We start from the raw sequence: 23,307 nt of genomic DNA on the forward strand, positions 1-23,307 counted from the left end.
CGAACCGAGCGTAGGTGTTCTGCAAAGCGGTCCCCGAGCCTCCGCTTGGTTTCCCCGATGTAGAGGAAGCCACACCGGGTACAGCGGATGCAGTATACCACATTGGCAGATGTGCAGGTGAACATCTGCTTGATGTGGAAAGTCTTCTTGGGGCCTGGGATGGGGGTGAGGGAGGAGGTATGGGGGCAGGTGTAGCACTTCCTGCGGTTGCAGGGAAAAGTGCCGGGTGTGGTGGGGCTGGAGGGGAGTGTGGAGCGGACAAGGGAGTCACGGAGAGAGTGGTCCCTCCGGAAAGCAGATAAGGGTGGGGAGGGAAAATGTCTTTGGTGGTGGGGTCGGATAGCAGATGGCGGAAGTGTCGGAGGATGATGCGTTGGATCCGGAGGTTGGTGGGGTGGTACGTGAGGACGAGGGGGATTCTTATTGCGGGGACGGGGTGTGAGGGATGAGTTGCGGGAAATGTGGGAGACACGGTTGAGGGCGTTCTCGACCACTGAGGGGGGGAAGTTGCGTTCCTTGACAAACGAGGACAACTGAGATGTACGGGAGTGGAATGCCTCATCCTGGGAGCAGATGCGGCGGAGGCGAAGGAATTTGGAATAGGGGATGGCATTTTTGCAAGAAGGTGGGTGGGAGGAGGTGTATTCTAGGTAGCTATGGGAGTCGGTGGGCTTGAAATGGATATCGGTTTCTAGGTGGTTGCCCGAGATGGAGACAGAGAGGTCCAGGAAGGAGAGAGAGGTATTAGAGATGGTCCAGGTGAACTTAAGGTTGGGGTGGAAGGTGTTGGTGAAGTGGATGAACTGTTCGAGCTCCTCGTGGGAGCACGAGGCAGCGCCGATACAGTCATCAATGTAACGGAGGAAGAGGTGGGGTTTAGGGCCAGTATAGGTACGGAAGAGGGATTGTTCCACGTAACCTACAAAGAGGCAGGCGTAGCTCGGGCCCATGTGGGTACCCATGGCCACCCCCTTTGTCTGTAGGAAGTGGGAGGAATTGAAAGAGAAGTTGTTGAGGGTGAGGACGAGTTCGGCTAAGCAGATGAGGGTGTCAGTGGAGGGGGACTGGTAGGTCTGCGGGACAGGAAGAAGCAGAGTGCCTTTAGGTCATCTGTATGGGGAATGCAAGTGTATAGGGACTGGATGTCCATGGTAAAGATGAGGTGTTGGGGACCGGGGAATTGGAAGTTCTGGAGGAGGTGGAGGGCGTGGGTGGTGTCATGGACATAGGTAGGGAGTTCCTGGACCAAGGGGGAGAGAATGGAGTCCAGATAGTTGCAGATAAGTTCGGTGGGGCAGGAGCAGGCGGAGACAATGGGTCGACCAGAGCATTCAGGTTTGTGGATTTTGGGAAGGAGACAGAAGCGGGCGGTGCGGGGTTGGGGAACGATGAGGTTGGAGGCCGTGGGTCGGAGGTCACCTGAGGTGATGAGGTTGTGGATGGTTTGGGAGATGATGGTTTGGTGCTCGGGGTTGGGGTCATGATCAAGGGGGCGGTAGGAGGTGGTGTTGGAGAGTTGACGTCTGGCCTCGGCGATGTAGAAGTCAGTACGCCATACTACAACTGCGCCTCCCTTGTCCGCAGATTTTATGGTGAGGTTGGGATTGGAGCGGAGGGCTGCACGTTCTGCGGGGGAGAGGTTGGAGTGGGTAAGAGGGGTGGAGAGGTTAAGGCAATTGAGGTCTCGATGGCAGTTGGAGATGAAGAGGTCAAGGGAGGGTAGGAGGCCTTGGGGTGGTGTCCAGGAGGAGGGGGTGTGTTGGAGGCGGGAGAAGGGGTGATTATGCTTCTTTGGCAAGTTCCATTATTTAATTGGATTGTGCCTAATCTGTATCATACCTTCATTTATTTGCCATAGTTACCCTTAAGACACTGACCTATCAAAACTTTCTCAGTTTTGAAGTGTTAAATAGATCTATTCTAAACAGATATTATTTGGGGTGGGACAGAGGTGGAGGGGGTAGGGGCAGGGGCAGAATGGAAATGTGGGAGTGCAAATAGATTCAGATAGTTCCAGATTTCTGGTGCCTTCTGCATGAAGAAGTAATTTGTCTAATTTTAGGTGCTTTGTTTGGATCCCAACAAAGCCAAATTCTCTCTCTTGGCCTTGTTGATTTTTAAAATAATCTTAAATACGCCAATTAGAATACTTGTTAACTTTCAGTCCAAGGAAATCTATGCCCCCTTTTTGGAATCTCCTCATTATTTAATACTTTTAATCCTGGTATCATTTTGTTGAAATTGCATTGTCTCTCTCTGAGGCCAATATATATCATTCCTACTCAAAATGAATTCTGTGTGCAAAATGGGGTCTAACCATGAAATGCATGCACATGTAGAATAACTTTGCAACTTTTTGAATTCTAGCACTCTTGAAATAAAGGCGAACATTACAGTAACCATCTTAATTACAATTTTCTTTTTGTACTTGACCAATGACTTTTCATGATTCTGTAGTTGGAGCCTAACACTCCTGTGTTTCCACTGTTCCCAATTTTACAATATTTAGAAATATTCAAATATCTTCCTCAGATCCACAGGTCTAAAAGGCAGAATGTTATGTAAGCTTCGTCTGGCCAACACCATAGGTGTGACCAGAGAGAGAAACGGAGACAGACAGTCAAGAAACCCACAGGAAAATATCACAATCGCTGGAAGTCTAACCTGTCGGACGGCTGGGGACCTCTAGAATTCAGGTCAATCTGTATTCCTTCACTCACGTAGTGATTTCTTTTCAGAGGCTATGTGACTCACCTCTTAATGGCACACTTACCCACACACAATGGAGGGTTATCATTGTTGCTCCATTTTCCACTTTCCTGGCAGACGGCAGTTGATAATTCACCAGATTGCAACCTATATCCTTCATTGCACTGATATATGGCCCTTGTTCCGAGAGTGTACTCTCTCCCAAAGACCGTCCCGTTATCTGGGGCTTTTGGAACGCCACAAGAAATAGCTGAAAAAGAACAAGTGTTAGTTTTGTTTGATAGATTCACCAATGTAAACATTGCTGCTTTAACATGAAAGGAGATATTGATGGTTGTTGGTCATTGTTGGTCCAATGTTGGACATTGTTGGTCCAATGCAATGCCACACCCTCTGGTAAAATGCAGCTAAACTATTACCAGTTTGTGCAATTTGAGATTATAGAATATAGAAGTAGAGGTAGCAATAAGACTATGCACTTTGAGAAAGAAAAGCAGCTTTCTGTGATAACTCATCCACTCCAAAGTGGCACTTGAGAAAGCTTGTGGCTGTAAACAACACTTAACATGAAGGGAACTAAAAAGCTTGAGGCAAGGAAAGCATTAAGATGGAAAATGCAGGAATAAATAAAACAAACAAATAAAAAGAAACAAAATTCCAACGCATTTCAATTCATATTTGTACGCACCACATGACATCATGAGTGAAATGGTGAAGAATAAGCAATTTAAAGAAAAACATAGTCCTTCAATTCTCTGTTTAAACCAGACTTGAATAACATTTTATTTTAAACACCATAAAGCTATTTATAAATGATTGGCCTAGAGTTTTGACATCAGTTCCACTCAAGTAACTGCTTAATCTGCATGAAATCAAATCAAATATAGCGAAGGATCACAGAATCTTAAGCACAAGTGAATGGTGATCCAAACTTTATGCTTCAAATCATCTATTGCATTTTATGCTAGCTTGTCTCAATGCCCACCAAACTGACTATACCATCAGGCACATTTCTACCAATTGCATTTATTTGGAGGGGCTGATCATATTGCATCCATTATATTGGGTACACAAGCACTCATGGACACCTGTGTTAATCACCTGAGCAGCAGTCAATTAAAGCAAGTGATTTGAAGGACAGAAACAGAAGTGCATCTAACATCATAATCCCCAACTTCACTCTGATTTATTTTCTATGCTATGTCTGTGACTGAATCCTGTTACTTGAGACTCCACTGGCCTTATTCCAGTTATAGAGTTATACCACATGGAAATAGACCCTTCAGTCCAACTTGTCCATGCCAACCAGATATCCTAAACTGACTTAGTCCCACTTGCCAGCTTTTGGCCCATATCCCTCTAAACCCTTCCTATTCATGTACCCATCCAGATGCCTTTTAAATGTTGTAATTGTACCAGCCTCCACCACCTCCTCTGGCAGCTCGTATCACACATGCACCACTCTCTGCATGAAAACGTAGCCCCTCAGGTCCCTTTTAAAGCTTTCTCCTCTCACATTAAACCAATGCCTTTTGGTTTTGGACTCCCCTATTCACCATATCCATGACCCTTATGATTTTATAAACCTCTAAAAGGTCACCCCTCAGGCTCCAATATTCCAGGGAAAAAAAAACACATCCTATTCAGCCTCACCCTGTTGCATAAGCCCTTCAGCCCCAGCAACATCCTTGTAAATCTTTTCTGAACCATTTCAAGTTTCACAACATGTTTCCTATATCAGGGACACCAGAATTGAATACAGTATTCCAAAAGTGGCCTCACCATTGTCCTGTGCTGTTCACAAATAAATTTCATTTACGTATCACCGCTTATTTGTGCAAACCAGTGGGAAATTTTATTTTAGGGCCCATTTTAAAAAGATTGTTGGGATACTTGAACATGGCATCGCTTTAGCAAGGCCAGCACACTGTCCATTATGTTCTGGTCACTCAGAACATTCTTAAAGGCATCTCAAGGCTGTTGCGTGTTGTGGCACATGGTTTTTCATTGAACAGAGAAAACAGCTGCCAAAATTCTTTGAAGGCCTCTCTAATATACTCTTCTCTGGCAGTGGATTGAAATCCTCATGAGAAATAGGATCAGATCATGATAGACTTGCTGGTTTTCTCTTTCAATTTCCTTTTAACTATTGATTTCCAAAAGTGAAGATACTGTTTTTACGTGGGATGGTTTTCTTACCTTGACAAAGAGGAGGAATGGTATTCCAGTCATACCAGCCTTGAGGGGATCGAGAGCATGTTGCAACAGCCTGTCCAATCAGCCGGTAACCTGGATCACAGCTGAATTGCACTGTGCCACCAGGTAGGCCTCCTGTTTGAGTGTGAACCGTGCCATGCCGAGGGGGGCTTGGTGGGCTACAATACGGGGCTGATGACAAAGAAAGGACATATTTTACAATCACATTCAACGACTCAGAACCTAAAACCCAAAAGGTGCCATGGTGGGGATTTTTGCAGACAGATTCACCTCTTGTATCAACTGGCGTGAGACAATAAGTTTGCTAAATAACTAATCAAATCCCATGACGTGACTCATCATTTTTTCACTGAATTAGGGATGCAGCACTCAGATACCGTCAGCAAAATGATGCTATTGCACCAAATACTTCACCATAGCAACATCATGCCATATTACTCACCATGGCAACGCTGCCCCTTTTCGATGAAGTGCAAGGTCCGACAACTTGCTCATCAATTTTCCGCCACATTCAAAAATCAATAACCAGTTACCTTTTTTGTGTCTGAGTGTCTTTTTCTTTCGACCATAATCAGCATCACTGAACTACAATAATGCAATTGAATCAAATTGAAAATTCTGAGATAATTTAAATCCGGTTGAAGCTTATTGCATCCCAGAGAAAGGTATTAAGTTTAAATAGAAATAGATTCTTATCCAATTAAAACTTCATTTACTACAGTCACAGTATATTCATTCACATGTTGATACGCCATTGCTTGCTTAAAAATTAAGTTCATCATTACAATTCATTTTAAAATGACTGAATTAGTTTTCACGATGTGTTTTTTTTGGTGATTTTTGCTTACTTCAGCATTCGTAAAGTATCTCATTCATTTCTTAAATGCCTTAAGAGCACTTCAATTACAATTTATCACTTTTGTGTTACTTTTGTCTTTTGAACAAAACATGGCTCCCATCATGCACACAATCAGAATTTCACACATATTAAGTAATACGTGACCTATTAACCTTTTGTTAAGGTAGAGTTAGTTGAGGAAGACATTTTTGGGCAAATTTCTAATTCAGGCAATGAAGAGTGTCAAGCAAACATATGCAGCAACACATAATACTCAGGCTGAGAGGTGCTGTGCATTTTTAAATCCTGGAAACATTATATTTAAGCATTTGAAGGTGATGGTGAAAGATGTTAAGTTGTAAGCCCTTTCAGGACCTCAAATGGCATATCAATGCTTCTTTCAAGCCCATTTTCAAAATTCTGTTTCAAGATTCATCACGAGCAGAGGATGGGAATGATGACCACCCATCTTTGACCTGATTTGCCTGATTGGCAGGATAACTGGTCATCTGGTGCATGAATGATACTGACATCAAAAATGATTCTTTAGTTACAGTAGAAAAACCCACCAGCAGTGAACTTATGCAAATCAGGTACCATGCTGAATTCTAAGAGACTCCATACCCATGTGTTCACAAAAGACAAATAACTGATAGGTAGGCTACTTTGTTTGCTTCTTAAATAAAGTTTGCAGCTGCTGAACGAAGTGTAATGTTTTTGCAGCGAGTATTCTGCAACGAAGTCGTGCATAGAGTTTTGCTCCCCTACATTACTACTATATTGCTCACGCCTTCAGCTATTTCTGAAGAACATTCCCAGGTGAGAGGAAATCACTGTTGCAGGACAAACTCCACAGGAAGGTAGTCCCACTGGCAAAAGCACCAAAACTATGGGACACAGATTGAAGGTGATCAGCAAAATACCAAAAGGTAACAGCAGGAATTGCTTTTCGTGCAAGGTGTGTTTAGAATCTGAAATGTACTGGCTGTGAAGAAGGCAGACTTTATCGTGGCTTTGAAAGAGAGGATCAGAAAAGCATGAGGAATGAAATAAAATGCAGCACTGTGGAAAAGGATGGGATAGGAAGAATGACTCAGTTGATTTGCAGAGAGTTAGTTGTGACTGAAAAGCCTGATTGGCCTCTATCTCTGTGCTGTGATCTTAAAAGATCTCTTTGTTTGTCCAAGAAAGCTAGATCAGGAAGATCAATCCGAGACAAAGAATCCTGCAAAGACAGCTGAGGAGGCTGCTTACACTGCAACTAGCTAAGTTTACAAATTTCACTGTCCAATTTTAACGCTTTTGGAAATGGCAACCCAGAGGAATGAATACAGCAGTGGTCTTGAGCTCTCAGCTTGGAACAGGAACTTGAGAAGCGAACAAGCTTCAACGTGAGCTGCAAGTTGGAATGTTTAGCCACACTCCCAATGCACATTACAGACAACCCCTTTCAGGTCTTATCAGCAGCACTTTAAGTGCTGTTGAACTTCTCCACTTTCTGAGTTGTAGCTAATCAGGTTAAAAGACTGGGTTCCCATTTATTTTTCCAAGCACATATCTTCCGTTCGAATATGGACACATTTACATTGGAAAATGCATTTAGCAGAACCTCATTGCCCTCAATGAATCCCCCACTAATGCCATCCTGGGGGTTACCATTGACTAGACACTGAGCTGGACAAGCCGTATAAACACACTGGCTACAAGACCAGGCAGGAGGCTCGGAATCCTGCAGTCAGTAACTCGCCTCCTGATTCCCCACAGCCTGTTGACCATCTACAAGGCTCAAATCAGGAGTGTGATGGAACACTCCCCACTAGCCTGGATGAGGGCAGCTTCAACTCAACAAGCAATGCAAACTGCTGGACTGGCACCACATCTACAAAGCTCCACTCCCTCTACCTCTGACACTCAATAACAGCAGTGTACCATCAACAAGATGCAGTTCAGAAATTCACTGAAGACCCTTAGACAGCATCTTCCAAACCCACGACCACTACCATCTAGAAGGACAAGTGCAGCAGATTCGTGGGAACGCACACCACTTTCAAAGTTCCTCTCAAAGCCACTCGCATTCCAGACTTCAAAATACATGACATTTCTTCAGTGTCGCTGGGTCAAAATCCTGGAATTCCTTTCCTAAAAGCATTATGGGTCTACCTACAACACATGGACTACAGTGGTTCAAGAAGGCAGCTCACCACCACTTTCTCAAGAGCAACTAGGTACAGGCAAATTATTGCTGACCCAGCCAGCAACACCCATATTCCATGAGCAAGTGGAAAGTAATCCAGAAAGACACTGACACTGGGAGCAGAAATTGCTCCATGGGCATGTAATAAAAAAAGGTGAAATTGCATGCCAATCAGTGTCATGCTGTATGCATTTAATCTGATGTTCCCACTGACCCGCGTGCTAGCCTGGGAAAAGTTGCAAGTTGAAAAAATGAAGATAGTGATACCATGCTGGTCTAAGTTGGCAACACACCTCCTCGCAACAGATGGTACAATTTCTATGGAAAATAGCCTGTGGAAGCTGTTTCCCTCAGGTACTGCCATGTAGTCAGCTTTAAGTCATTTTAGTGCTTCATGCAAACAACCTGCTTCTGGCAATAAAAGCAAATTACTGAGTGCTGGGAATCTGAAATAAAAACAGAAAATGCTGGAGAAACTCAGCAGGTTTGGCAGCAGAGTTAATGCTTTGAGTCAGATTTGCCTCTTTTTCAGAACTAGATTCTGAAGACGTGACATAATGGACTTGAAATGTTAACAGTTTCTCTAACCACAGAGAATGCTGAGTACAGTATTTTTCTCCAGCAATTTCTGTTTCTGCTTTAGCTTAGTTCTGGTGCCTAGTGGTCTCCCTGGGATGAAATCCTGAGCTATGAGGGCTTGGAGTTCTTTATCTACAGTCTGTAATATAATTACAGAAAGAAAACACAATAAAATATCCTTAGGAGGTTCAACACTTGACAACCTTCCTGGTTTTTCGTGTCCATCCACATGACACAGAGTTATATCAGGTAGAAAATGAAGACAGACAGCCATACCATAATGGAGTTATAAATCTCTCAGAGATAGAGGCTTTGCAGTGGGTGCTGACCCAAAACGTCAACTTTCCTGTTCCTCTGATGCTGATGCTCCACCAGCTTCACAGTGTATTGACTCTGTAGCCATACCATAATGCCCTTTTCCAATAACATTTCAAAGTCTAAATAACTAACAAAGAAGGTCAGAAAGCATATACAGAAGATATTGTGGAATCTGAATCATTGGGTTTTCACAGCATTGTCTTGGTCATTCGTCAGAATCGCAACGCTAAGAGATACAAATCCCATCTAAGTATTTACATGCGAAACAAAGTCTGCAAAGTTTCTCTTTTGTGATTTTACAAGTTAGCTGAATTGCCTGTGAGCATTTGTTGTCATGATGCGTGAACAGAACATTGTTGATGAGGGTTTGATAGCAGCTGCTTGACCTGCTTTTCATCTTAGACGAAGGTCTGCTCAAATTGGCTCATTTCTTCATCTCTTCCTCTGAGTCAGTATTAAAGAGTCACCATTGCATTGATGATTAAACTGACACTTCCTTCTTGCTCTTCCTGGGTTAACGTCTCAGATGTTGAACACTGACTGCAAGGCAGCGTGAACTTAAACCTGATCTAAGTCAGCATTACATCTGAGATAAAACAGAAATTTCTGGAGAAACTCAGCAGGTCTGGCAGCATCTGTGTGGAGAAAGAAGAGTCAACATTTCAGGTCCAGTGATCTTCTGACACTTAAGCTGTCAAACAGAGATCATTCATAAGTTTTGAATGAACTTCAAGTGGATTTTTTTTCTATACCCTCAACGACAAAACTGCACCATGCCTAAGGGCAGTATTCAGCACTCTCTCACTCCAGTATTTGTTTCAGATCTTATTGTGATTCAGCCTAACCTTACCTTTTGGAAATCCCTCCCTAACCTCCTCTGCCTTGCCATTTTATGCCTAATTTTAAAAGACTTCCTAAAATACATCATCTCAATGATGAGTTCAGTCACTTCCCTCCCACATATGCATTCCCTGTTCCTCACCCATAAAATACCTTGCAATATTTTCTCAATGAGAGGCAAAACATAAATGTAAGTTGTTATTTTGATTGTCTGAATACAGTTGCAATCTTCCGCAATTGCATGTTTCTGAAATGGCTTTTAGTAAACTCTGATACACACAGTCTTCCATGTTATTCACCTTCTGTTTAGTTGTTATCGCCTAAAGCATCAGTGAATGTCAAAAATTGTTCCAACACTGGAATAAGAATTGCACTGTGTTTAAGGAGCTTGTTACACCAGCTATGACATTTTAATACAGAATTACTATTGACCAGAAATAGCCTGCCTCTAAGCCTCAGCCAACACTGCTTCATTCACTAATACACTAGATTAATTGCTTTGTTCTTGTGCTTATGTCAGCTTTAAATTTCAGCACAGAATAATTACACTGGTATCTAAAACAGGGATATCCGTGAAGCAGATTCACGTGGTGGGGAATGAGTTTAGCAGAGGTGCAATGAATTAATTTATTCATAGCTACTTCAACTCAATGATTTTGGAATATTCAATGAAATGTACTGCACTGAGATATTAAAAGATAAAATGCTGGAGAAACTCAGCACTTGTAGAGAGAGAGAAACAGAGTTAACGTTTTGATTCCAATTTAACTTTATTTCAAATTTTCAACACCTACAGTTTTTTTTTGCCTTCACTGTACTCAGCAACTCATTTATAGGCAGTTGTGACTCATGAATGTCAGCTAGATCAGTGGGAAAGGTTATGCTGTTCAGTTATAACTCAAGCTTAGTCAATCTACAAGCAAATTATTCAACTCGCCAATTTTGCTATTGAGATAAACTAAAACATAAATTTTTCAATAATACATATTAAGTGTCTTTTTAATTTGGTTTCCTTCCCCATCTAGTAATCATTTTTCTGTCTTCCTTATTAGTCACAACTGTTGAAAATGGGATCCCCTCTTGGCCAATTTAGGATTCACAAATTACCTACACCAATGTTGTATTTCTCTCTACTAACATAGATTTGCATTTCTCTTGGATGAGTTGGGCCAAAGGGCCTGTTTCTATGCTGTATGACTCTATAAATAGGGTCAGTTAGCTCAGTTGACTGGACGGCTGATTCGTGATGCACAGTGATGCCAACACTATGGGTTCAATTCCCGCACAGGCAGAGGTTACTATGAAGAACTCTCCTCCCTTTGCCTGAGACATGGTGATCCTCTGGTTAAACCACCACTACCACCTCTCTCTCATGAGGCAGCAGCCTTACAGTCTCATAAAACCATGGCAACTTTACCTTACCAACACATTATTCATATTGCTGTCTATTAATAAGCATTCCTTTCCCTTGGACAGTTAACACTGCATTCTGGAACAAGAAGTCTTTGCAAGTGTAAACATATTTGCCGTGTGTTCCCCATACAGCAAGATTGGAAATAACACATTGTCTTAAATCCCTTTGACCTCATTGGATAAGAAGGTAGACAGTTAAAACTTCTGATCTGGAGTGTGCGAAGCCACTCATTATTGAGGCACTAGGCTGTATGCAGAAGCCATGCAAGTTAACTTGTCAAATTATCACTTATATACTACAGATTTACCCAGGTTGCTAATAGAATTGGGCAATATTATGCATTGTCACTTCAGCTTTGTGTGTGGAAAATTGTGTCTCACTAACTTGAGTTTTTTGAAGAAGTAACAAAGGGTTGATGAGGGCACAGCGAAAGAAGTAATCTATACAGATTTCAGTAAGGCGTTCAACAAGGTTCCTCATGGTAAACTGGTTAGCAAGGTTAGATCACATGGAATAGAGGGAGAACTATCTATTTGGATACAAAACTGGCTTGAATGTAGAAGACAGAGGGTGGTGGTGGAGGGTTGCTTTTCAGACTGGAGGCCCATGACCAGTTGTGTGCCACAAGGATCGGTGCTGGGTCCACTGCTTGTTGTCATTTATATAAATGATTTGGATGTGAACATAGGAGGTATGGTTAGAAAGTTTGCACATGGTACCAAAATTAGAGGTATAGGGAAGGTATAGGGGAGGTATAGTGAAGAAGGTTACCTCAAAGCACAACGGGATCTTGATCAGATGGGCCAATGGACCGCAGAGTGGTAAATGGAGTTTAATTTAGATAAATGTGAGGTACTTCATTTCGGAAAGGCAAATCAGGGCAGGACTTGTACAATTAATGGTAAGGTCCTGGGGAGCATTGCTGAACAAAGAGACCTTGGAGTACAGGTTCATAGTTCCTTGAGAGTGGAGTCACAGGTAGGATAGTAAAGAAGGTGTTTGGTATGCTGGCCTCTATTGGTCACTGCATTGAGTATAATGAAGAAGGCGTTTGGTATGCTTGCCTTTCTTGGTCAGTGCATTGAGTATAGGAGTTGGGAGGTCACATTGCGACTGTACAGGACATTAGTTAGGCCACTTTTGGAATACTGGCTGCAATTGTTGTGTCCCTGCTATAGAAAGAATGTTGTGAAACTTGAAAGGGTTCAGAAAAGATTGACAAGGATTTTGCCAGGGTTGTGGTTTTAAGCTACAGGGAGAGGCTGAATAGACTGAGACAATTTTCCTTGCAGCATTGGAGGCTAAGAGGTCACCTTATAGAGGTTTATAAAATCATGAGGGCCATGGATAGAGTAAATAGATAAGATCTTTTCCCGTGGGTGGGGGAATCCAAAACTAGACGGCATAGGTTTAAGATGAGAGGGGAAAGATTTAAAAGGGATCTAAGGGGCAACTTTTTCACGCAGAGGGTGATATGTGCATGGAATGAGCTGTCAGAGGAAGTGGCAGAGGCTGGTATGATTACCACATTAAAAAGGCACCTGGCTGGGCGTATAAATAGGAAGGGTTTAGAGAGATATGGGTCAAATGCTGTCAAGTGGGACTAGATTTGTTTAGGATATCAGGTCAGCATGGATGAGTTGGACCGAAGGGTCTGTTTCCATGCTGTGCACCTTTATGACTCTATTACTTGCCTTGTCTGCTTAGCACCAATTAGTTGATTTTGCAAACTATTTCTCAACTATTCCCAATCTACCTTGTTCTCTGCTACTTGGCATTGCCACTTTGCATTGCCACTTTGCAGTTTCTCCATTTGCCTCCTGAATACTAAGGCAAAACACCCTTTGACAAGAAAAGTTGATGAAAACACACCATTTTCTTACTGTTCACACTGCTGGAAACCTCAGCACAGTCTAGACTTTCTCACATTTAAGCGGAAATATCTAAACCTGGTTACAAATCTAAAAGCTGGTTAAAATAAGAGAACTAGTGCAAGAGTGGCTGAAAGGTGGCATCACAATGGAAAGAACTTTATAAATTGAGCAAAATAAGTTGGCGCTCCTATCATTGACGTGAAGTGATCTATGTTTCAAACGAAGTGACCCAACTGCTCTGTATGCCTACTTGCAACTTGGTGGATGGTAGAGGAAGAACTGGGAATGTCAAGGGATGTCACATTTTAAAAGAACAAACAAAGGGAAATGTGTGAGGGAGGCTATATTCATTACTGACTGGAAGAATATGGTTTATACCCACGATGCTGAATACTATGAGACTTCCTGTCAGATAGAATGCAAGATTGGGTAAATCCCAGTTTCCCCATGGACCCATTGTGTTCTATTCATAGTTTGTGAATGGCATTATAAGAGGCTGCAGAATGCATTCCCAGCAAACAACTTATATATAGCACGATAGCCCTTTGACAATGTGCCTTTAAATGTGAGGAAAATCAAGCTACTCTCAATGCAAGAATGGTTCTCTCCCTACATTTGCTGCCAACGGTGATTGCATTCATCACACTTCTATTGGATTACCGGACAGGTTTGCAGATCTCTTTCACTTTTAGAATGGAGGCTTTTCAACTTATTTAATTACAAGGCAGGCAATTTGTTGCAGAATGAAGCAATGAATAGAAAATATCCATGCCACCTCTTTTGCTCAGAATTTGATTACCAGCAACTGAAAAGGCAGCAGATGAAGACATTTTAATTAGAAGGCAGCAGCTAAGTCACAAACTGATTCAAGTCAGGATCATCACACCCACTTGGATTTTATCTTGATTTTCTCAGCCCCAATGAATTTACATCTTGAGCAAAATACCTGTTCCAGATCAGCAAAGAAGAAAGTGGGGAAAGCAAAGGCTAGAACAATCTCTTCTATAATTTAGATTTTTCCTCTGGCACGGATGCATATCAGAAGTGTTTTGTGCTAATCAAGGTCAAATATCTCAGAGTTGAGAGACTTTCTATTTTCTTATTTTTAACAAAATAACACCTCTGATGAATGCAACATGCACGAGGTCCAGACAAAAGCTCCTCTGTTCTCTCCTGACAAAATACCTCAATGACAAAATAACACAAGTGCTCTGGGGTTGCCTTTTACTTCCTTATGACAATAATTGCCGTGGTCTGACACTATTAATTTTCCAACAGACAGTGTTGATTGGGAGGTCTTGTGGCTCTGTTTCAAATCCCATGCCAGAGCTCGCTGGCTGTGAAAGGTGCATTCATAATGTAGCCAAATAGTTTGATATCAGCTTTGAATCTTTCAATATGCCTGATGGCAGGTTGGTAAAGTTGGAGAGTTTCCTGGTCAGGCATCCCACAGAAAGCAAACCTCTGCAGTACATTGCCCGCAGACATGGACCCCAGTTTGAATGAAAGTCCAATTTTGGAAATTAGGAAGGGCTAAAAGGTATAGACAACCTTTGTTTTTTGACAGTCAATTTGCTCCTGTGGATTGAAGCCTGTTATGGATGTTGAGTGCTGTCAAAGGGATTTTTAAAAAGTCCATCAACTAGGTAGCTTTGGTGATAAGGTTGGTTAGCTCAGTTAGCTGGAGAGCTGGATGCATAGTGATGCCAATAGCAGGGGTTCAATTCCTGTACCAGCAGAAGTCAGCACGAAGGTCCCAACTTCTCAACCTCACCCTTGCCTGAGGCATGGTGACTCTGAAATTAAACCACTACCAATTGTGTCTCTCTTAAGAGAGAGCAGCCCCATAGTCCTCTGGGACTACAGCAGCTTTACCTTAATGCCATCAACTCTACAATGGCAACTGGAAATATTTAAATTCAGTTCATAAAACCTGGAAGTAAAAGTTAGACCATAACATCTAGTATTATTTGTTGTAAAATACAACTGGTTCATTGATGCCTTTTAGGAAAGGAAATCTGCCATTCTTACCTGGACTGGCCTACATGTGACTCCAGATCCACAGCAATGTGGTCAACTCTTAAGCTGTGGTTGACTCTTAACTGTAATCTGAAATGGCCTAGTGAACCACTAGTGAACTGGGATGGACAGCAAACACTGTAATTGCCAGTGATGCCCACATCCCTAAGAATTTGAAGAAAATGAACCAGATTAAAGCTGTTATTGTAGTTTAAAGCATTAATCCAGGGCTTCACCACAGGATTGGCTTTTCAGAACAGGACTAGAAAAGTGTTGCCTTGTTGAAGGTGTTGACTTTGAGATAAAATGCCATAATTTGCCGTGTTTGGGTGGGTTTTGAATGTCCGCTGGCAATAAAAGAAGAACAGGGAGTAATTCCTTCCATTTTCTATTTTAACCATTATCACCAAAGACAGATTAAATGAACTTAAATGAAATGCCATTTGAGGTACCTATTATTATAGAGAACTGGATCCTGCATGACTGCTTAGATTGCAATTTAGAAAATAATGTAAAAAGAACATGTTAGAACAACTTGGTGCTAAACATTCTGGGTGTCCTTCCCACTACATCACCACATCTTCACCAGGAATACTGAGGAAACCATGACTTTGACTATAAGTGACAGTGAAGAAATGGCAATGCAGCAGGACAAATTCAGGGATAACACAGGACCTTTAAGAATATATGTTGCTCTTTCACTGCGAGATATTTCTTTCACTGGGTCTCTCTCTTCCGACTTTTGGATCAAGTAAAACCTAAGGGAGACATTTGAGGGATTGGCGTGACTAGTGGAGGACTTTCCCAGGCTTACTAACCTGAATAATGGATCTTAAAGCCTTTCCGACTCGTGGCGTGGTCAGTTGACCAGCGGAGGTATACCTTATTGCCCGAGCTGACGACAGTTATTGGAGATGTGTAGTTGCCACTGAGAGAGATCAGCAGTGGGTTTTGACTTGAAGGTCCTGAAAGAAAACAAAACATAAATAAATATTTGAGTAAGGGTGCATACAGCACATGGCTTTTAATATCATGAGGCAACCTATTCTGCTGTGTTTAGATGGCCAATTAACTTTGTACCATGCCATTTCAAATGCCATTAAGAAAATACAACAAAGCACAAACTGCTGTAAATGGGAGGGCTGAAACAGGATTCAAACTGTTAAAGACGTTTTGAGAGATATACACCAGCTTAAAACATGAAGGGTCTAGGCCCGAAACGGCAGCCTCTCTGCTCCTATGATGCTGCTTGGCCTGCTGTGTTCATCCAGCCCTGAACCTTGTTGTCTCTTCAACTCTCCACTCTTCTTTTTGTCAAACCTTTGCCTGAGCCCTGCATTTCTGACTTGGAAGTTAGGAAGGGCTAAAAGATACAGACAACCTTTGTTTTTTGACAGTCAATTTGCTCCTGTGGATTGAAGCCTGTTATGGACGTTGAGTGCTGTCAAAGGGATTTTTAAAAAGTCCATCAACTAGGTAGCTTTGGTGATAAGGTTGGTTAGCTCAGTTAGCTGGAGAGTTGGATGCATAGTGATGCCAATAGCAGGGGTTCAATTCCTGTACCAGCAGAAGTCTCTCAAAAAGCAGCGAGCAGTGTATAATTGGAATTCTCTACCCAGGGGTCTGTGGAAGCTCAGCCATTGCTTATGGTAAAGATACAGATTGACAAATTTCCATGTCGTAATGGCATATGGGGGTAGTGCAAGAGTATTGAACTGAACGATCAGCTATGATCCAACAAGTTACAGCCAACTCGGGAAGCTGAACAGCCCAATCTTGTGCCTATGTTCCTAGAAAGGCAGACTATACCTGTTTTCGGAGTCCTTCTTTGTAGTGCAAGTTGGTCGGGGGAAATCAAAACCAGACCACCGCTTTGTGGCACTAGCTGCCATATTTTGATAAGTTCATTAACAGACTGAACAGCTCTGAGATACAGTGTGTTAGTGAATGAATGTGGATGAGGAATATGGATAGGTTGTCAGGCTGATTGGTGGCAAGTTTGTGTCAGGGAGAGTTGGAGGTTGGTCTGGGAGGTAGGTGGGAGTGTCACTGTACACCACCCAGGAGTTGGTTTTCATCTGCCTAACATTTCCTGGGTAAATATGCAGGTAACTGTGTCAGAACTGTACAAAATCTCCAACTGTAACTCACAGCTGAATATTTTTCTCAGAGGTTTCCAGATGCAAGGTAATTGCTGAGTGGATCTTTAAATTTCCCAGGCAATTCCTTCACAATCACTGCATCGGAACTTCCAATAATTCCGAACACATATCTTTGGGGGTATGTGTGATCTCCAACTATCCACCGACCAGAAGATCTGGAACATGTTTTTGTTTTCTGATCCCAAATATGTTACATCAAAACTGCACTGCTAAAGAAAAACTAACTTTGACTTTCAACAATTTCAATAAGGTTAAAACCTTTGATGTTAAAGTATTCTGCCCCCTAAAATAAAACCTGCAAGACCCAGGGTGGTACAGTGGTCCAGTGGTTAGCCCTGGTGCATCGCAGAACCAGGGATCCAGGGCAACTGTCTGTTTGGAGTTTGCACATTCTTCCTGTGTCTGTGCGGGTTTCCTCCGGGTGCTTTGGTTTCTTCCTACAGTCCAAAGATGTGCAGGTTAGGTGGATTGGCCATGGAAAATGCAGGGTTACAGGGACAGAGTAGGGATGTGGGTCTGGGTGAGATACTCTTCAGAGGGTTAGTGTGGACTCGATGGGCTGAATGGTCTGCTTCCACACTGTAAGGATTCTGTGGTTCTATGAACTGCAGCTTTTTAATTTAAAAAAAGCTGGAGTGCATACACACCGAAACCGTTGGTGACTATTGAAATGTATCACATTTCATGAAATACCATTTTCCTATCTGCAAGACACCCGTACAATAACCAATTGGTGGGTTGGAAGGGACCGGCCTGAAAGAATTTAGTTCTCAAGCTAAAGTAGTGAATGAGAAATGTTCAAAAGTGAGCAGTTGATGTACTACCATTGCTTACGGGTTGCTCAATTAATTGTTGCCTTCACAAGGAGCCCTACAAAAATGCAAGTCACTGTTCTTATTAAATGATTATTTTCCACAGAGTTCAATTTATCCTGCTAATTGTTAATACTAGTGCTAGTGATATCCCTAGCTGTGTAATCTAAGATGAGTGAATCATGTTGGGATCCATTTCAATTAGGACGATCAACAACCAGTCAATCTGATCTGGATTGTAACCAAAAACCCACATAAAAATGTTTCATGATCAATACTGCATCTGGGTTAGTGGATAACTGATTGAGCATAAACCACTGCTCAAATTTTCACTTGCATAGTATAAATACTTAGTTTGTGTTGGGAGCACTCTTAATTACAACAAAAAAATACTCTTTTACCACAATATCAGCCTTCAGCTGCCTGGATGTAAGGAGAAAGGATGCTCTATCAGGAAAATACTCAACCAACTCAACCCAACCAACACCAAGAGATGGAAATACAGTAAATAAAGTATAAGTTCGGATTGAAATCCTTGTACAACGTTTGCTAATATAATACTTTGCAGAAAACCAATCAAACTCTCTTATAGGGCTGAGAGGAAATACATTACAGAAAGAAGTAGGGTTCATAATGACAAGAAAATCTCAAGATTGATATCTGGTCCATATGATTAGCAGACATGGTCGAGAAGATTTGAAGGGCTGAATGGTCTACTCCTGCTCTTATGTCCCTATACTGAGTTTGCTAATATTAAGTAAGGTGGTGCAGAAGGATTGCAATTAGCCTCTCTCTAGGCAGGAACAAGAAATAGCCAAAGAAAGAAGACTAGGGGTCCTCACATTTCTGAATGCATGGTGATGAACCTTAATAAGGTCGGATGAAATGTCACGAGAAGGTCTCTTCCCAGTTGAACGGTTGGACAATGTTAAATATCGAGGTTCACAGAATTTGAATGGGGTATGGGACTCACTTAGTGCTATTTCAGGAAGCCCTCCTGGATGCTCCTTAAAAACTCTGGATGGGACAGAGTTTTTAAGGAACATCCAGGAGGGCTTCCTGAAATAGTACATAGATAGTCCAACTAGGAAAGGGGCCGTACTGGACCTAGTATTGGGGAATGAGCCTGGCCAGGTAGTTGACGTCTCAGTAGGGGAGCAGCTCGGGAACAGTGATCACAATTCAGTAAGCTTTAAGGTTCTGATGGGAAAAGATAAGTGTAGTTGTCAGGTGAAGGTGCTAAATTGGGGGAAGGCTAATTACAACAATATTAGGCAGGAACTGAAGAAAATAGATTGGAGGCAGAAGTTTGAGAAATCTACATCTGGTATGTAGGAGGCTTTCAAGTGTAAGTTGATAAGAACTCAGGACCGGCATGTTCCTGTAAGGATGAAGGGTAAGTATGGCAAGTTTAGGGAACTTGGATAATGAGAGACTTTGTGAGCCTAATCAAAAAGAAAAAGGAAGCATTTGTTAGGGTTAAGAGGCTGGGAATACACGAAGCAAGGGTGGAATACAAGGAAAGTCGAAAGAAACTTAAGCAAGGTGTCAGGAGGGCTAAAAGGAGTCATGAAAAGTCATTGACCAACAGGATTAAGGAAAATCCCAAGGCTTTTTATACATATATAAAGAGCAAGAGGGTAGCCAGGAAGAGGGTTGGCCCACTCAAGTTCAGAAAAGGGAATTTATGTGTGGAGCCAGAGGAAAAGGGTGAGGTATTAAATGAATACTTTGGGTCAGTATTCACCATAGAGAATGACTTGGTGGATGATGAATCTGGGCAACGGTGTGTAGATAGTTTGGATCATGTTGAGATCAAAAGGGAGGAACTATTGGGGGTCTTGAAAAACATTTAGGTAGACAAGTCCCTAGGGCCAGATGGGATATACCCCAGAATACTGAGAGATGCAAGGGAGGAAATTGCTGGGGCCTTGAGAGAAATCTTTGCATCCTCACTGGCTACAGGGGAGGTCCCAGAGGACAGGAGAATAGCCAATGTTGTTCCTTTGTTTAAGAAGGGTGGCAAGGATAATCTAGCTAATTACAGGCCGGTGGGCCTTACGTCAGTGGTAGGGAAATTATTGGAGAGGATTCTTCGAGACAGGATTTACTCCCACTTGGAAATAAACAGGTGTATTAGTGAGAGGCAACATGGTTTTGTGAAGGGGAGGTTGTGACTCATTAACTTGATTGAGTTTTTTGAGGAAGTGATGAAGATGATCAATGAGGGTAGGACAGTGGATGTAGTCTACATGGACTTCAGTAAGACCTTTGACAGGGTCCCTTATGACAGACTGATGTCGCATGGGGTCAGAGGTGAGCTTGCAAGATGCATAAAAAACTGGTTTGGTCATAGAAGACAGAGGTTAGCAGTGGAAGTGTGCATTGCTGAATGGAGGGCTGTGATTAATAGTGTTTGTCAGGGATCAGTGTTGGGGCCTTTTCTATTTGTAATACATATAAATGATTTGGAGGAGAATGTAACTGCTCTGATTAGTAAATTTGCTGATGACACAAAGGTTGGTGGAATTGTGGATAACGATGAGGACCATCAGAGGATACAGCAGGATATGGATTGGTTGGTGACTTGGGCAGAGAGATGGCAGATGGAGTTTAATCTGGAAAAATGTGAGGCAATGTATTTCTCTTGAGAGAAATTTTTGTATCCTCACTGGCTACAGGGGAGGTCTCAGAGGACTGGAGAATAGCCAATATTGTTCCTTTGTTTAAGAAGGGTGGCAGGGATAATCCAGTTAATTACAGGCCGGCTAATCCCGATGGAAAATATACAGTAAATGGCAGAACTCTTAAGAGTACTGATAGGCAGAGGGATCTGGGTGTACAGGTACACAGGTCACTGAAAGTGGCAATGCAGGTGGAGAAGGTAGTCAACAAGGTATATGGCATTCTTGCCTTTATCGGCTGGGGCATTGAGTTTAAAAATGAGGAGGTAATGTTGCAGCTTTAAAGGACCTTAGTTAGACCACATTTAGTATATTGTGTTCAATTATGGTCACCACACTACCAGAAGGATGTGATGGCTTTGGAGAGGGTACAGAAAAGATTTACCAGGATGTTGCCTGGTATGGAGGGCATTAACGATGAGGAGAGGTTGGAGAAACTTGGTTTGTTCTCACTGGAATGATGGAAGTTGAGGGGCAACCTGTTAGAGGTCTACAAGATTATGAAGTGCATGGACAGAATGGACAATTAGAAGCTTTTTCCCAGGGTGGAAGAGTCAGTTATCAGGGGCCATGGGTTTAAGGTGCGAGGGGCAAGGTTTAAAGCTGATGCGTGAGGCAAGTTTTTTACACAGAGGGTGGTGGGTGCCTGGAACTCATTTTCGCGGGAGGTAGTGGCAGCAGGTATGATAGTGACTTTTAAAGGGAGTCTTGACAAATACATGAATAGGATGGGAATAGAGGGATACGGTCCCCGGAAGGGTAGGTGGTTTTAGTTGTGATGGGCAGAATGTCAGTGCAGCTTTGGAGTGCTGAAGGGTCTGTTCTTGTGCTGTAATTTTCTTTGTTCTTTGGAATGGAGAGTCAACATTTCAAATTGGTGTCTGTCCCGAATATGCTCCTTTTATAAAAAAGGATACATATACACTATATCTAGAGCAAGTCAACATAAATTTTAATATATTATAAATAATTTAAATGTACCATCAAATATTTCCAGTTCATCAAATTGTTTTTCACTCTGGAAGAAATCAATTAGAAGTGTGATGTTGAAGCCTGGATCCACCTTAATAATCCATGAACAGGTCTGAAAATGAGGATAATTTCCTGGGAAGCCTTGACTCAAGATGACTCCTGAGGAATCTGTGTGGATCTCGTTCATCGGGCAGTGTGCTGAAAGTTGTAGAACCAAAAGGTCAGTTACAGACATAATTTCACCGCATTGTCATTGGGCCTCAAATGTGAGAAAGAAAACATTGCTGAAGAAACATTTTGAATAGAATTTTTCACTTGAATGTAACCAAACATTCCTTTGAATCTGGTGTCCTTGCATTGAGGAGCAGACAGTCTCTAATTCACTGCAATAATTGTACTTAAACCCAACTTTTTGAAAGTCATTGTGTTAAAATTCAACACTGAAAGGACACTTCAATAAATGTGTAGAGACAGCAACCAAACTGTTTGATGACATTCCTCAGAATCACATGGAAAGTGCTCCAGACCTCACGTCATGTTTTCTTTTTACAGTAAATAATGTCAGACTTTTAGGTATGAGATCCTGCGCCCCCCCATCATTCTTCTAAATTCCAGTGAACGTAATTGATCCAGTTTCTCTTCATAAATCAATCCTGCCACCCCAGAAATTTATCTGTAAACCTTAGTGGCACTCTGTCGATAGCCAAAACATCCTTCCTGAGATAAGATGACCAAAACTGCACACAATGCCCAGGACGTGGTCTCACCAAGACCCTAAACAATTGCAGCAAAACATCCCAGCTCCCGTTCCCTTCTCTCGCAGAAATGGCTGTTGAGTTGGATGATCAGTGATGAACATAATGAATGGTTCAACAGGTTTGAAGAGCCAAATGGCCTACTCCTTCTCCTGTTTTTTATGTTTTATGTTTCTATATACTCAAATCTCTCTCTCGATGAAGATTAAAATACTATTTGAGTTCTTCACTGTCTCCTGTACATGCATGCTCACTTTCAGAGACTGGTATACAAGGACACCCAAGTTTCCTTTCCCAATCTGTCAGCTGACAATCTGCCTTCCCAGTTTTGCTACCAAAGTGGATGACCTTACATTTATCCACATTATACCTCTTCTGCCATGCAGAAGACACATCTCCAGGGCCAGATGAAATGTATCCCAGGTTGTTGAGTGAGGCAAGGGAGGAGATAGTGGGGGTGCTTGCAAAAATCTTTAATTTCTTTCTGGCCACAGGAAAGGTGCCCGAGGGGCCAATGTGGTACCATGATTCAAGGTGGTAGCAAGAGATAAACCAGAAAAATACAAGCCAGTCAGTATAACCTCAGTGGTGGGGAAATTATAGGAAGCAATTCTGAGGGACGGAATTAATCCAAATTTGGAGAGGCAGGGATTAATCAAGAATAGTCAGCATGGTTTCATTAAGGGGAGGTCATGTCTGACAAACTCGATTGAATTTTTCAAAGAGGTGACAAAGTGTATAAATGAGGGCAATGCTTTTCATGCAGTCTGCTTGAACTTCAGCAAGGCCTTTGATAAAGTCCTGCATTGGAGACTAATAGCAAAGGGAAGGGCCCGTAGGATCCAAGGAAATTGGGCAAATTGAATCCATTATTGGTTGAGCGGCATTTTTCCAACTGGAATTCACTGTCTAGTGGGGCC

General features: G+C 42.2%; 1 protein-coding gene across 1 annotated transcript in view; it reads right to left on the reverse strand.

The window, feature by feature from the left end:
• csmd2 (CUB and Sushi multiple domains 2) overlaps positions 1-23,307 on the reverse strand; it is a 613,472-nt gene that overhangs the window by 121,302 nt on the left and 468,863 nt on the right. The window contains exons 40-43 of the mRNA XM_048612954.1: positions 21,642-21,830; positions 15,821-15,967; positions 4,909-5,097; positions 2,774-2,959 (exon numbers count right to left, since the gene is read on the reverse strand). Coding sequence (XP_048468911.1) covers positions 2,774-2,959; positions 4,909-5,097; positions 15,821-15,967; positions 21,642-21,830 — 711 coding nt within the window. The remainder of the gene's footprint in view (positions 1-2,773; positions 2,960-4,908; positions 5,098-15,820; positions 15,968-21,641; positions 21,831-23,307) is intronic.

This window comes from Rhincodon typus, chromosome 27 (assembly GCF_021869965.1).
Source record: "Rhincodon typus isolate 14 chromosome 27, sRhiTyp1.1, whole genome shotgun sequence".
Classification (NCBI taxonomy): Eukaryota; Metazoa; Chordata; class Chondrichthyes; order Orectolobiformes; family Rhincodontidae; genus Rhincodon; species Rhincodon typus.